The sequence below is a fragment of the Peromyscus californicus genome, unplaced genomic scaffold (assembly GCF_007827085.1).
Source record: "Peromyscus californicus insignis strain IS unplaced genomic scaffold, ASM782708v3 Scaffold_24__1_contigs__length_46423439, whole genome shotgun sequence".
Lineage (NCBI taxonomy): Eukaryota > Metazoa > Chordata > Mammalia > Rodentia > Cricetidae > Peromyscus > Peromyscus californicus.
Genome location: NW_026294535.1, coordinates 32,530,039 through 32,546,212, shown reverse-complemented (window position 1 = coordinate 32,546,212; position 16,174 = coordinate 32,530,039). Strand labels below are relative to the sequence as shown.

Sequence of the window (16,174 nt, the reverse complement as noted above, 5' to 3'; positions counted from 1 at the left end):
AGAGAAATAGGAGAATGGTTTGAACAGATCTGGTGGATAGAAGGCCTTGAATGAGGGTTTAGATTTTAAAGGAATGGTAATTTGGAAGAACATAGATTCCTACCAAGGGAATGCCATAGAGGACGATTTCAGAGAGATTAATCTGGCAGCAGCCTGCAGGATTAATTGAAGAGATAAGAGATCAAAGGCAAAAGGACCAGCTCAGAAGCTGTGGCAGTAATGCAGGTGTGAAGAGATAAGAGACTTAGCCAGGCCGTCATCTCAGAGATGAAGATAAATGGCGAGAACTTACTGAATAACTAACAAGAAAGCAGTGCGAGATCCAGCTGTAGACGCTAGGTCTCAAGTCCTGGTGGATGGTACCCGGGAGACTGATGTGTCCCTGACAGAAAGAGTCTTTGTTTGCTGGAGAGAAAAAAATGAAACTGAAGAAGTGACTGCCCTCGTTATTTTGGCCACAGCCATCTTCTTGTCCCAAAATTCACAGCCCTGGTGATGTCCCCAGAAATGATCAACGTAATGAACCTTGACCTAAAATCTATTATTCTTCAGTGGCCAATGGGGCTCAAGCTCAGTGAGGAGTCCCAGCCTGTCACCAGGTGGAAGGCATGAACGCCTCCATCTTCAGCAGAGCTGGAAACAGTGCCTGAGAAATAGAGGCTTAGATCCTCTGGCTACTTTTTAGCCAGCTCCCGAGGCAGTTGACAAGACTCTAAATTATGGCATTTCGGTGGACCTGTAGACTCTCTTTCACAAGAGAGGTGAAAAAAGAAGCATTACCATTTCAGACATGCGCTAAAGCGATGAGTCTCCTCCTGGGGGCCACATCAGTGTTACCAGGTTAGGTGGAGAAGGAAAAACCGAAGCAGAAACTTCCCATGTCAGCGATCTCAGCCTTTATGTGAACCAGCATGCTTGTCTTTGTTGGATGTAGGAAACGTGCCGTCCTTGTGGGAAATGCATTAAAAGATGAAATCCCACATTATGACCATACCATACAGATATGAAAATAGGATCAGCAACAGCAAAAATGATTCTAATAACATGTAGAACTCGTTTAAATCCATATTGATCTATTAAAATTCATATAGATAAACTTCTATCCTGATGGCACTAGTATAAGGACCTTGTGCCAGATTCAACTGCAGGCATCCATTGGTTCCAGGACAAAAGGTTCAAAACAGTAAAATTTTACCGTAACAGAGAATCTGTGTCTTTTATTGAACTGTATTTTAAAATGAATTTAGAGCCAGGTGGTTTTTGTTTTATTAGGAAAGTAAAGTAATGATTGAGAATGCTTTCGTTTCTTGGAGTTTGTCAGTGAACCAGACAGAACACTGTGGTTCCCTAACTATCCATGCCTTTCTCAAAATGGTCTCACAAAATGTAAAAAAAAAAAAAAAAAAATGTACCTACTATACAAGAGAGCTGGGTCAAATCTTTGAAATTTATGGGGGAAGGAATGCTATTCTATAAAAAGCCGGTCATGAAAATGCCATGCTCCATAATTCTGTTTATTATCGAGTCCCTGCAAGCTGTATAGTACAGCTGCAACTGTCTTCACACTTGGGCTCTTCTTTCCTCTCAGCCGTCCATGTTAATAATTGACACTATTATGGTCATCTTGGTATGGAATTAGCCAAGATCAATGGCTTATCTTTTGACTAACGCTTTCTTCCTTGTAGGTAATGGCTCATCAAAGACCTTCTCAAACAAAGATACAAGCTTATATGCTATGTTGGCAAGGTGTCACACAGAAGACAGATAAAGGACCGTTTTCAAGAATAACAACAGCAGCAGTGATCTCATAGTGTTCTCTAATCCCTACAATAATGCTGCTTATAAATCAAGGGCTCCGTTCAGGAGAACAGAGCAGATTCACAAAACGTTTCTCTTTAAGAGAGGAAATTTGAGCAGTTAATGCCTTATGCATAAAAGCATTAAGAGCATGAAGATTAAAACTTCACATGGGAAGAAAAAGAGTGTCATTGCTGGTTAAGATGTTTTGCTTGACACTGTGTTGCTTTGCTACATAGAAAAGCAGCTATTCCAAGATTGCATTCACAATGAGCACCCCGTTCTACTTTGTTCTTATTTTACATAAAACAGTGTGACTGTCATCCCTGCTCTCACATGATCTCTATCAATGGTGAATCACCGTAGCTTTCTTGCTTCCCTCGCCCTGTTAACACTCCCTGTTTCTCCCCCACATTGCTGTCAGAGTGAACATTCAACAGTATATTCCTATCTAAGGCTTGAAAATTTGTTAGAGAGGATCAGACATTTCTCATAGGCAGATGGTCCAGAAGTCTTCTGAAAGTTAAGCTAACCAGACTCAAAGTTCTTGAAACCCGTCAGGGTGAGCCATCTTGACCATGTGGGAGTAAGGGAAGGCAACACTAATCTCACAAGAGACAGTCCCCTCTGGCTGCCCACCCTGAGCTGCTCAATCTCTTTGGCAATGGTGGAACTCCCTAACCTCAACTCCTTCCTCCAGGAACTGAGTTATTTCAACATATGCCCATATGTCATGACAAGACCATTTATCTTGGTTCGAAGTGGCTTTGCAGAGACTCATGCATAAAAGAATTCTGTTCTTGCACCACGTGATACAGCTTTCTGTAGTTGCTACTCAGCACCTCTTGCTCTCTGTGATGGGAGACTTACTATGACTAGTAACAACGCATGCAACGTAACTGCCAAAGGCACAGTCGCAGGGGTGTGTGATGGGTAAGAGAGTCTCCACGTCTGTTCGTCCACAGGACAAAAACATGGCGTTCACCTACAGAGAAGTGTGAAATCACAATGGATTAAGGAACTGCAAGAAAAGTAGACTTCTATAGGGAGAAAAATGATGCCACTCACAAATCTAAAGATCCAAAACATTTCCACTTAAGTCCCACAGTAATCCTGTGACATATTATAATTCTGCCTTATAAATGTGAAAACTGATCCAAAGAAATAATAACCAATATGTCCCAACATTTCAGAATTGATTAGGGATGGGCTCTTGACTTAAATTTGTTGGTAGCTTGCTTGTTTGGTTGACTGTTGAGTAGCTGATTGCTTGGTGGTTAGCTGGTTGGTTGGTTGGTGGTTAACTGGTTGGCTGGTTTTTTGGTTGGTTGGTTGGTGGCCTGGTTGCCAGGTTTGTTGATTGATTGGTGGCCTGGTTGCTAGGTTGGTTGGTTTGTTGGTTGATTGGTGGCCTGGTTGCCAGGTTGGTTGATTTTTGTAATGCTAGCAGTGGAACTCAGGGCCACGTACAGGCAAATGCCTTACCACTGGACTATATCCCAGCCCTTAGCTTTGCTTCTAATTCAGCATGGATTTCCAATACAGTGTGGCCATTATATACATTGTTGTCGATGATAAAAGAAGTGGGAGTTAAAGAAACTGGAGAGATGAATCATCAGTTAAGAGCACTTGACTCTTCCAGTGGCTGTGGGTTCAATTCCAATCATCCACATCAGGCAGCCCACAACTGCCTGTAACTTCAGCTCCATGAAATCCAGTACCCCTTTCTGGCTATTTTTTTGCACTCACATGCATGTGGCATTTACACATACATGCATGCATGCACACATGCACATACACGTTTTAATTTTTTAAGTAAAATCTATAATTTCATCATAAACAATAAGACTATGAGGAACATAAAGTAAATGCCACTTCCAGTGTGATCTCCCTTCAGATTGTGTTTCAGAGTGACCACAACGAAGAGGCCTTGTCTGAGCTAAAGCAAGGCCATTCCCACTGCTTTTTAAATTGTTCACTCTGCTCTGCATAACTGCATGTGAGTTCTGGGCTACCTCTGTTACATTTCGATGCATGCACAATGCCAAGATCACGACTAGAACTTGCTCAAGAATTCGCTCCCTATTGCACATCCCACTTGTCCTAGGCCTCTGGAATGAAGGTGTTATATTCAGTGGCATAAGCCAAACATGACCTTATTATGTGTCTGTGTGTACAGTCATATGGACACATATGTATGTATATATGGGTGTACACTGATAGAACAATAATCCTAAAGTCTGAAAAACAGGGACCAAGAAGGTGGCTCAGAGGGAAAAGGCGCTTGCTGCCAAGCATGATGCACTGGGTTTGATCACCAGAACCCACAGGATATAACAAGAGAACTGACTCCTATAATTTGTCCTCTGATCTATACACACATCCTGTGATACATGCTGCACTTACACACACACACACATATACACACACATACATACACACACATAAACACACACATACACATATACACACACACATACACACACATATACACACATACAAACACACACACACACAAATAAATAAATACAGAAAAGTAAGGAAGACCTCTACCAATGATAGTGTCAGGGCCTGCTAGTTATTTCAGACATGAGATGTGAAATGAAGCCTGTGCTTCTTAGAACTGAAATCCGCTGACAAGCTAGTACTCATTTTAATTGACATTTGCCGAAACAGAGTCTGAATTTACCTCTTTTTCCCCTTAATGTCTTAGTGGTCAAAAGACAAAAAACACGCTATCCCTGCTCAGAGAATAAGAGCGATGGAACCTTGCCAAAGTCCTGTTGTGCTATGTCCATTATCATCACGCAACACTATGAGAGAAGTGATGCCCATTTGACAGATGCTAAAGGCGAGGTCCGCTGACATATCCCTGGCCCCACAGTTACAATCGTGTCTGGGATCTCAGCACTGATTCATGGGTCTTAAACTCCCCAGACAACCACCCACTTTGTGACTTACATGAAATAGAAAATAAACAACGAAGCACTCTGAAAGTGGGGCTGTGTGATATAGTTATTTTTGTTGCTCCTAATAACAAATATATAATGGGGCCACATTCCCTATATGTGGGTTTTATAAGGTTTTATGTTGTGTGTGTGTATGTCAGCATGAGTATGTGTGTGCCTGTCTGCAGATATGTGTGCCTCTGTGAACACAGAGGGTGCCAAAAGGGGACTTTGGATACATTGGAGCTGCAGTTGCAGACCATGGCTTTGCAGGATGGATTCTGGTCCTCATGGTCTCACAGCAGGAGTCTTAACCACTGACCTATCTCACCATCCCCAATGTGTGGATTTTCTTTCTTGTACTGAACAGTGATATTTTCCTTATACTTCTCTGCTTCGATGTTGCCTTTTTCCAAGCATACAAATAAAAAATGTCCACTTGCCTGCAAAGACCAGATTGGCCCAATATGGCCCCACTGCTGACTCACCGAGTGGGCATGACGTGTGCCCTTGGCAGTCTTAAACTTGTTCTGTGAGGACCACCTGTAAAGTGAGTAGATAATTAATTCCATACCCTAGTTTAGCCTTGGGGTAGTTTAAAATTAAATTAGATATCAAGAAAAGAGCAAAATGATGCTTGTCAGGGACCTGGGGGTTGATAGAAAGGCTGGTTAAAAGACAAAGGGTCTGAGCGTGAGTAAGTTATGGAGATAATTAATAATAATGTATATTTGGAAATTGCTAAGGAATTACATCCTAAACATGCTTACCACAAACAAAAAGGAAGCATGGAAAGAAACATATTAATAAGTTAAAGGGACATATGAAAGGAAATAGTTAATAAGTTTTCTTTAATCACTTTATGTTACATACTTGTAATAAAACACTACAATGCACCCTGTAAATATATGCAATTTTTTATTTGCCTATTATACTTTAATAAAACAGGAAAGGGAAAACTGATCCAGACAATGCCCTTGAGTATAAACAATAAATTCCTATCTGGACTAAGCTGGAACTACTGAGGCCAGGCAGATACTAATTCTGAAACACTACATTTAGGGTCATTGTTTGGGGGGAATTTTTTAACATATTTTATTGGGGTATATTAACTTATAATATAATGGGTTTGATTATGACACTTTCATACATGCGTAGAAAGTACCTCAATCATATCCAGGCCAGTACCCAGTGACACTTTTATATTGGGAGTTTTTTAAATGATGAAACAGTATCATAAAATGATATTTCAATGGTGTGCTCAGGACATCTAAAGTCTATGTCAAGGGTGAGTAGGCCTGGGAGTGTTCATTAGTATTGAGAATGTGAAGACAATGAGCAATTATTCTGACACATTCATTTCAGACAGAAAAAATTATGCAGTAGTGTGACCATATTTTAATATTCCTAGGAGGGGGAAAAAGATGATCCTCAGAGGTTCCCTGCCCCAAGGGATGTATTCATATACACATATATGAATTCATTCATAAATAATGGATGTATTCATGTAGGGCACTGATACCAGGCTACTCCTTGCTGGTCACAACTTAAAATATCAAAGAAGAAAAGCCCCGTGATTACATGCTGAAAAAGCCTTTTCTACGGCTCCCTAACATTGCACTGAACTCTGAGGTTTGCCATTTTCAAAGCTTTTAGGAGCTACTTGCAATGCCAATGCCCGAGCAACTAAGATGGAAAGATGATATGCCGACCAAAATGCAAAGGCCCACGCTGTAGGGTGGGCTACAATTGAGAGTGCAGTTACTTCTAGCCAAGTAAAACTGATGGCCTCCTCATCCTTGATGAGATTGTACTGTACCCTGTTATGGAATATTAGTTTAAGATGTGTTACATTTGTTTAGGCTGCAGAACATTTGTTTAATGATGCAAAGATGTGTTGCATTTTTTATGTTGCATTTGTTTAACTCTGTGAAGCTGTGTTACTGTGCCTGTCTAAAACACCTGATTGGTCTAGTAAAGAACTGAACGGCCAATGGCAAGACAGGAGGAAGGATAGGTGGGGCTGGCAGGCAGAGAGAATAAATAGGAGAAAAAGAGAGACAAGGGGGATCAAAGGGCAAGAAGGATGAGGAGGACATCAGGGGCCAACCACCCAGCTATACAGCCAGCCACGGAGTAAGAAAGGGGAAAGTAAGATTACAAGCCAGGTGCTGGATGGTGGTGGCGCACACCTTTAATCCCAGCACTTGGGAGGCAGAGGCAGGCGGATCTCTGTGAGTTCAAGGCCAGCCTGGTCTACAAAGTGAGTTCCAGGACAGGCTCCAAAGCTACACAGAGAAACCCTGTCTTGAAAAAAAAACAAAAACAACAAACAAACAAACAAACAAAAAGATTACAAGCCAGGTGGTAGTGGCGCACACCTTTAATCCCAGCACTTGGGAGGCAGAGACAGGTGGATCTCTGTGAGTTCAAGGCCAGCCTGGTCTACAGAGTGAGATCCAGGACAGGCACCAAAACTACACAGAGAAGCCCTGTCTCAAAAGACCAAAAAAAAAAAAAAAAAAAAAAAAAGAAAGAAAGAAAGAGAGAAAGAAAGATTACAGAAGAAAGAAAAGGTAAAGGCCCAGGGGCAAAAGGTAGATGAGGATAATTTAAGAAAAGCTGGCTAGAAACAAGCCAAGCTAAGGCTGGGCATTCATAAGTAATAATAAGACTCCCTGTGTGGTTTATTCAGGTGCTGGGTGCGGGCCCCCAAAGAGCAAAAAAGCCAAAAGAGTAAAGAATAAACAACCAACAAGAGTGCCCTGTCACGGGCACATCGCTGGAGAAAGGCCATGATGAATTTTCCCAAGCATTTCCAGTTCATCTGTTGACAGAACCCTGCCATGTGAGGAGACGTGTTTCCGCTCCTACAATCATGGAGGCTCTGCTAGAAAAGCGAGGGAGTGTTAGCAGGGACAGCCAACTCCCAACATTTGTTCCAAGTGACCTTACCGCAATTATTACTGAAACTTGGCTCGGGACCCATCAGGGGTCACTTGTTCCCATTCATGGGATAGAAGTCGGAACTGGGGGATGACTAGAATGATGCATGTGGCCAAAAGTGAGAAAGCCGCTTTCCAGAGAGATTAGCTTTCTACGACAGAGGGCTTTCTCTATTTCTAAACTATTTAAATTTGGTGTGCCGGGGATTATTTTGCGATTCTCATGTGCTTCCTGCATCTGTTTAGTCTTAAATGCTTCCAAAACACTTTCTTTTAAATCCTTTCACGATTTTCTAATCCTTCCTAACACACGAGCTGCATAAAATGCAAGTCTTCCAGGGGTTTGGTTTGGTTTGGTTTTTAATTCTAGTTTTGAAAATGCAAGCAAATGTAAGTCTTTTAAAAAAAAATGAGTGAAGACTGTCGGAAACATAACTGATGGGTAGTAGTTCCACTGTTCATGTACTTCACCAAAAAAAAAAAAAAAATCAAAATACTTCAATTTTGTGATTTCCATAAGAAACATTAGGTTACTTAAATGACACCTACCATTTATCTTGAATTATGACGAAATAAATGTACTGCACTCCCTCTGCTGGTTCAGAAGTGACAACAGCTTATTAACCAGACCTATTTTTAGAAGTGTTTCTGTTGTTTTAAAAATGATAGGCGACACTGTTACCGGGCGAAAAGGTCATGAGACATGACAAAACCCAGTATCAGAGCTTTATTAGAAGGAAGCAGGGGATGGGGACAAAAGAACCAGGCCTGGGGAAGAAGCATGTGGGGGGAGGGGGGAGGAGAGAAAAGAGAGAGGAGTCTGTGTCCGGCTTTTTAGGATTCCCCTGCATATGCACAGGTAGGCTTACAGAGCTATGGCACACATGCGCTGATTGTGTGACCCCACTGTGTCCTTTTGCACAATCATGCAGCACACAGATGACCTAAGACGCAAGACCCCTTGTGTAGATGTAACCAACCTTCTTATTAAATAAGAAACACAGAACCAATGCAAAGAAGAAAGCCAAGAGGTCAGAGCTAAGAGCTAAAACCTTACCCTTCCTCCTGCGGTGGTCCTACCTCTCCGAACCAGAGCTACCCCTGTGTTAAAGTCTTTATATAGAGGTCCTGTCCTGCCTTCTCATTGGTTGTAAACCCAACCACATGACCGCCTCCTCACGGCCTGTCTGTATAGGCCTCCAGGTTTTCCATGATTGGTATTAAGATTAAAGGCATGTGTATCCAATAATGGCTGTATCCCTGAACACACAGAGACTTACCCAGCCCTGCCTACCAAGTGCTGGGATTACAAGCGTACGCCACCACTGCTCTGCTTTCCTATGGCTTGCTAATAGCTCTGACCCCCGGGCAACTTTATTTATTAACATATAAATAACATTTTAATACAAATAAAATATCACCATATCCTTGTTTAGCTCCTGAACTGCACATGTGTGGTCATGCAGCTGGAGTGGTGGCAGAATCCTAACAGTTTCCCTGTTTTAAAAAAAAAAGAAAGGAAGGAAGGAAGGAAGGAAGGAAGGAAGGAAGGAAGGAAGGAGGGAGGGAGGGAGGGAAGGAGGGAGGGAGGGGAGGGGAGGGGAGGGGAGGGAAGGGAAGAAAAAGTGGAAAAGGAAACAAGCATTGGGAAGCTGCTAATTTTATTATTCATTTTAAAATGTCAGAAAAACAACTATCTGCCCAAGGCAAGTGATTAGGCTAAGCAAGACAGCCCACAGTTTTGAAGCTCTTCCCAGAGGCATATCTAAGAGCCTTTCAAAAATTACTGGTTCTTTTTCAACTACTGAAGGAATCTTTTCCTAGCACTTAGGAACAAACTAGTAGATGACTGCTTAGTCTGTTCCAAACAGTCTGGGATCGCAAAGTCATTCGTTTGACTTGGGGTGGGAATGAGAGGTGACAGAATGGTTTGCCTTGTAGCGTCCGAACGGGATGCGATTTTATACCTCATGTTACCCGCAAGCCTGGATGGGAGAAAGAGCACCTTAAGGAAGGCTTAAGGGCCAGGCGGTGGTGGCGCACGCCTTTAATCCCAGCACTCGGGAGGCAGAGCCAGGCGGATCTCTGTGAGTTCGAGGCCAGCCTGGGCTACAGAGCGAGATCCAGGAAAGGCGCAAAGCTACACAGAGAAACCCTGTCTCGAAAAACAAAAAAAAAAAAAAAAGAAAGAAAGGAAGGAAGAGAGAGAGAGAGAGAGAGAGAGAGAGAGAGAGAGAGAGAGAGAGAGAGAGAGAGAAAGAGAGAAAGAAAGAAAGAAAGAGGGCTTAAGGATTTAAGCAGACTGAAGAGGGCTGATCCAAAGAGAGAAACGTTCCAGTTTGTCTGGGGCCTGGAGCTCCGCAGGCTGTTTCGCTGCGGCTAATGAACGCGCACAAAGTCCATACTCTCTGCCTGGCCTTCGCTGTTTGCCATTCTGGTTTGCTTCCTTCCAGGCGTCTGGATGCCAACCACATCAGCTACGTGCCACCCAGCTGCTTCAGTGGCCTGCACTCCCTGAGGCACCTGTGGCTGGATGACAACGCCCTGACGGAAGTCCCTGTCCAGGCTTTCAGAAGTTTATCAGCACTGCAAGCCATGACCTTGGCCCTGAACAAAATACACCATCTACCAGACCTTGCCTTTGGAAACCTCTCCAGCCTGGTGGTGCTGTGAGTTTTATTGATTTTGCTCTCTGTTTTGACGGTTACTGAGTTCCCTCTGAGATCTTAAAGTGTTGGACCTCAAAACTTGAATGGAGGCATTTTAAAGGGAGGAGAAAACACTGAGACCCTCTCTAAAATGACTTATCAATCTTCCAATTGTGTCAATGACTTACAACATTTATCAAATACCCGATTAGTGATAAACATTGCTGGGCATTACAAAGACCAAGTAGCATCTCTACCATAGTGGAATCTGTTGGACATTTTAAAAGAAGTCATCACAAAAATAATGAAAAAATTTTATTAAAAAATAATTTGGCCGGGCGGTAGTGGCACACACCTTTAATCCCAGCACTTGGGAGGCAGAGGCAGGAGGATCTCTGCGAGTTCGAGGCCAGCCTGGACTACAGAGTGAGTTCCAGGAAAGGCGCAAAGCTACACAGAGAAACCCTGTCTCGAAAACCCAAAAAAAAAAAAAAAAAAAAAAAAAAAAGGATAATTTGATTATTAACAATATATATTAATAATGGGATCTTTTTTTTTGCAATTCTAGGGATGGAACCAGGCATCACAAATGCTAGCTAAACAAGTATTAATACTTCATCAGTGAACTACATTCACAGCCTTGACAAGTACTTTTTTTTTTATTGATTTTTGGCTAAAGAAAAAGAAGACAGCTCATTCCCAAGCTGGGGATATAGCCCAGTGGCAGAATGTCTAGCTTCAATCAGTACCTGGGTTTGAGCCCTAGTACTGATGAAAGACAGGAAAGGATAGGAGGAAGGAAAAGGAGGTAAAGGGAGAGGAGAAGAGAGAGGAGAGCATTGACCCTTGACAGCAATACTGCATTTCTACAGCTTTGCATTTTTCTCTTTGAGATCTAGGTTTCTTTGAGTTTGGTTTGGGTTTTTTGAAACAAGGTTGCAAGCAGACTGGCCTTGAACTGGCTGTGCAGTTGAGGGTGACTTTTAAAGCCCTGATGCTCCTGCCTCCACCACCCAAGTGTTAGGATCATTGGCATGTACCACCACTGGTGCCTTGCTCACATCTCATCGTTTTAGAAAATCAAAGTGGTTGGTTTGGAAATTAATCAGTCTTCCCTCAGCAGTAAAACTGTTTGCCGCATGTGTCTAGTAGACTAGCCGACGTTTATCGAAGGCTGATGTTTGGAGGCACTTGCTGCTTGAAGGATTATAAGATCAGCTCGCTTGATGTGTTAGTCTGTGTTCCATCCCCAGGACAGATGTTTGAGATAAAGCTGGATATGGTGCCCCACACCTGTAATCCTAGGGTTTAGAAGGCTGAAGTGCGTTTGAAAGCCAGCCAAAGCTGTTTGGTCAAGCTGTGTAGGCTACTGAGTAAGAGCCTGTCAAGGAAGGAAGGAAGGAAATGGGGGAGGGAAGATGGAGGGGAGGGAGGGAGGGAGGGAGGGAGGGAGGGAAGGAAGGAAGGAAGGAAGGAAGGAAGGAAGGAAGGAAGGAAGAGAGAGAGAGAGAAAGAAAGAAAGAAAGGAAGAAAGAAAGGAAGGAAGGAAGGAAGGAAGGAAGGAAGGAAGGAAGGAAGAAAAAGAAAGAAAGAAAGAAAGAAAGAAAGAAAGAAAGAAAGAAAGAAAGAAAGAAAAAGATTAACCACTTAAAGGGAAGAAAGGCACTTTGACCTTCAAATTTCAGTGATTTCAGTCCGTGGCTAGTGGTCTCCTTGCTCTGGACCCGTGGTGAAGCAGAGCATTGTGACCGACAGTACATGGTAGACCAAAGCTGCTCAGTTGGTAGCAGCTAGGAAGCATAAGGAGAAACGGGAAGGGCTGGGATGCCCAATAAATAGTTCCTTCAAGGACAAGGCTCCACGACCTAGCTTCCTTCCACTAGGTCCCACTGACATAGGACCCACCACCATCGCTGTAACACCACAGGCTGGCTGCCAAGCCTTAAGCGGATGGGTCTTGGGCAGTCATGTATGACACAAACCTTGCTGGGGAGTGTAGAGAGGGGCTACGTTGCCCCCCATCACCCACTGACTCTCTTCTACCTTCTCCAGCTAGCCCACTTCATTACCGCAGCTGACTGCCCGCCATCTCTTCTTTTGTAGCATGTACTCCTAAGAGGGCTCTTGGGTTTTTTTGCTTTTGTTTTTGTTTTTGTTTTTTATCCTCTCCATCCCCTCTCCCATCTGTTGCATATAAAAGAGCCTGAAGAGATGCCACATAGATCTCACCTGAAACCAAAATTTTATTTCTTACAAGAAAGATCTTAGTCTGGGAAGAAAAGAAATTTAACAGGATATTAACAGATGTCCGCTCTCAATCCTGAAGAAGCTGGCTATGGCCTTTGATTTTTTTTTTTCCAGTACTATTTTTTTTTTTAACTTTGTCTCCCTTAAACCCACTTTCCAAAACCTCTTTGGGAGTTAGTCTGCTTTCCAGTTGTGTACACAACTGTTCTCACTGACTCTGGCACACCCGATCTATCAGTTGGGCCTGAGATGATGATTGCCCACACTAATAGTTTGTCAAGATTACTAGTCTTGGGCAGCAGAAAAAGTGCGCTCTCTAGTCCCTTATAGCTGAAATCCTTTCTTGACGACCTGCAGCCCCGATCCTGGGAATGGAGTCATCACAAAACAAGCTTAGATCCCGTGTGACCCTCCTCCCTCCATCCACCCCATCACCTCCCTCAGTGATACTCAGTAACTCTGCGGAGCACTCTGTCCCCAAGACACAATGAGCAAACCACACTGGAAAATACAGCAACAACAACAACAAAATGTGAATCACTCAAATCATCACACACACAAACAGTCATTAATCTTGAACTCTATGCTATGGAATCGTCTACAATACGTGTGAAGGCAGCAGAGGGGCTTTTCTAAAAATGTCCGTTCCTTGTCTTTAGTGCGTGTTTCACCTTCCTGTAGATTTAAACATCCAAAATGTTGTTCCTGACTTTTCTCTGGGCAGTGCGCCTTCGTGCCTGTTCATGACTGTGGGTGATGGTTTCTTGCAGGCATCTCCATAACAATAGAATCCACTCCCTGGGAAAGAAATGCTTTGATGGGCTCCACAGCCTGGAGACTCTGTGAGTTGACCTTTTATTTGTTACCCTTTTCCCAGAGCTTTCATGAATATTCTGAAGGAATCAAACCCGCCTTAAAGCCAAACTTGATGTTTGGTTTGGTTAATTGCCTGAGCTTTAAACAGATATTTACAGAGGTTTTATCTTACACACACACACACACACACACACAACACACACACACACACACACACACACACACACACACACACACACCCCACAGAGCTGAACAATCAAACTGAGATTCTATTTTAATCTCTTAAGAGTGGCAAATTAGCGAGAATAATTAAAGCTAAATGAGGTGTTCTCCCAAAGCGGTGACTGTTGGCTTAGGAACGTGTATTCTCCTCCCGGAGAGCTATCCCTCTTGCCAGGAGCACTAATCACCAGTTGTGTGTGAGTTGGCTCCTCTGAAGAAAGGGCCCAGACCCTGAGATGCAGGCTCTTCATACGGCACATGGTTCATACTGAAGTAATTCAAGGGGCGACGTCACTTGATCACTGATGTACAATGTTTGAATAATTTTTACAAATATCCTATTGAACAACGATTTCTATCCTGTCTTAGACCCCACTGAGTTACTTTACCAAGGCTACATATTTAGCCTGTAGCGTAACTGGGAATTCCTCCTTTCTCTAAGCCGATTCTGAAAATCTATGTTTATCTCAAGATACTACTTTCAAAGAGTAGGTCAGAGGTTCCACTGGACACCGTGACATGTACCTGTGGTCTCAATCTATTCTTAAGACGGAGGCAGAGTATCACTTGAGCCCAAGAGTCTGAGACTAGCCTGGGTCAACATAGCAAGACCCCCATCTCAACAAACAACAGAACTAGCTCAGTTTTTTGTTGGTACTTTGGATAAAAATGGGTCCAGTCTGCCGACCATAGCCTAGATCCCAGGGCCAGGGCAGAAGATCTCACGATCTACCTAGAGCACAAGCCGCCTCCTGGTAGAGGACATACTCTTCGATGCCCTGTTGAGCCGGCGAAGTGAAATAAGGATGGGTAGCAGGCAGCAGAAGTTCTGATTGTAGTAGGAGGGAAAGTAGCTGTGGCGATATCCTAAACCACTTCCCATGCTCAATTCCGAAATACAATTAACTACACAAGGCCTTAGAATGACAAAACCAAGCTTTCTGTGACCTTAGGGAGCATTGCTCATTTGCGTGCACACTAACAGTTTACCCATGGTCCATTTAGTTTCTGACAGTTCTGGATCAACCTGCTTCCTGAGAGACCATGTCTCCTGGATCTTCTCCTAACAAGTGAACACCCATGACTCTCCTTCCAGAACAACCCGTCATTCCACTTCTCCACAGGTGTCAAACAGGAACTCATTCAGGCAGGGCCTTGATGGCATGGGAGAGCAGTTTCTGTCGGCCACTAGGAAAAAGTTAGAAGGTCTCTCCCTCTAAGTGACACTTTCTCATCCCTTTTAATAGAACAATTGGAGCAAAAAAGAAAAAAAATTAGCTTTACTGGATGTTTCTATAATGTGCTTTTCCCATCCCTGGTCCTAGGTAAGGAACCAGACTTACAGAAAAATACATATAAATACCACAGAGTAAAATATTTCAGGACAGAAATCTGTGAATCTTATTGTCTGGCCCCACTTTGCCCAGGGCTACAGAGGATCAGTAAATTGGTTCTTCCCCAACCTCTTCCTTTCCCTGACTAGAAAGCCAAGTAATTTATAAGGGTCCGGTCCTTGTTTAATCAAAACAGAGCATCTGGAGAGATTTACAAACAGGAAGAAAAATTTATGTCCACAAAAGACACGAGTTTCCTGCCTGCAGAATAGCTTAGGGATGGCTTGTGCCAGACAAGTAGAAATCTTGATTCATGTCTAACTCAAGTCAAATTATCTTTCTCTTAAAATTAAATAGCGATTCTTTTCTACTGAGGAGGAGCTAACCACATCTGATTGCCTTACCAAAAGAGTTTTCTGTGTCATTTGGGAAATCCGTCATTCCCAGGGACCAGACAGCAATTCCCTTTTCATCTGAAGATGTAGGTATAAGGAGGAGTAAGCCTATAAAACATGTGTGAGTAATGGGATTGAAATGCCATTTGTGTCATTACCGATGGAGAAATGAATGGTTTGAGGTTCTCTGGCTCTTCCATCTCTGTGTATGAGGGATAATACAGAGCTTTGCCTCGCAGACCAAGACAAACACCCAACTTGAGTTGATCATTTACGACTCAGGGAAAATTCTAGTCTACATGCCCTTGCGAAGGATCCTGTGTGTCACATAAACATTTCCAAAAACACATGTCCTGTCCTGGACTTCAGGCTGAGTAAGACACAGGCTCTCCACAGGAGCCAGGCACAAGGCGGGTCTCATGTCCTACTTTCTAAATGGGAAGCCGGGAACAAGAAAGCGGGTGCGTCCCAGGACTGAAGAATGCAAACACCAGCTGGCAATTCCGTGAACCAGGTCCCAAGGAAGAGCTCCACCAGGAAGTGGTCAAAACGGACCAAGCAAGCATCACCCCTCCTTGGAAGTCAAAGCTACTGCAGGGCCCTCCCTGTTTTAAATGACCCACCACCAGTGTGGGGCGTTTACCCAACCACCCCCACAGTTCCCCAGAGTTTTCTTGAGTGCGAGCAGCAGGAAATATTAGATAGAAGGATTTATTGCGGAGAATATCGCGGAGATAAACAGATAGAAAATAAAGGATAGCCTTGAGAGGGTCTGGAACCTATTCCAACGGGCCCGACTGTCTCTGCCCCAGGGTTTTTATA

General features: G+C 43.3%; 1 protein-coding gene across 1 annotated transcript in view; it reads left to right on the top strand.

Moving 5' to 3' along the window:
• Positions 1-16,174, top strand: part of Lgr5 (leucine rich repeat containing G protein-coupled receptor 5) — a 136,805-nt gene that overhangs the window by 96,435 nt on the left and 24,196 nt on the right. Inside the window, exons 5-6 of the mRNA XM_052753403.1 lie at positions 10,144-10,359; positions 13,356-13,427. Coding sequence (XP_052609363.1) covers positions 10,144-10,359; positions 13,356-13,427 — 288 coding nt within the window. The remainder of the gene's footprint in view (positions 1-10,143; positions 10,360-13,355; positions 13,428-16,174) is intronic.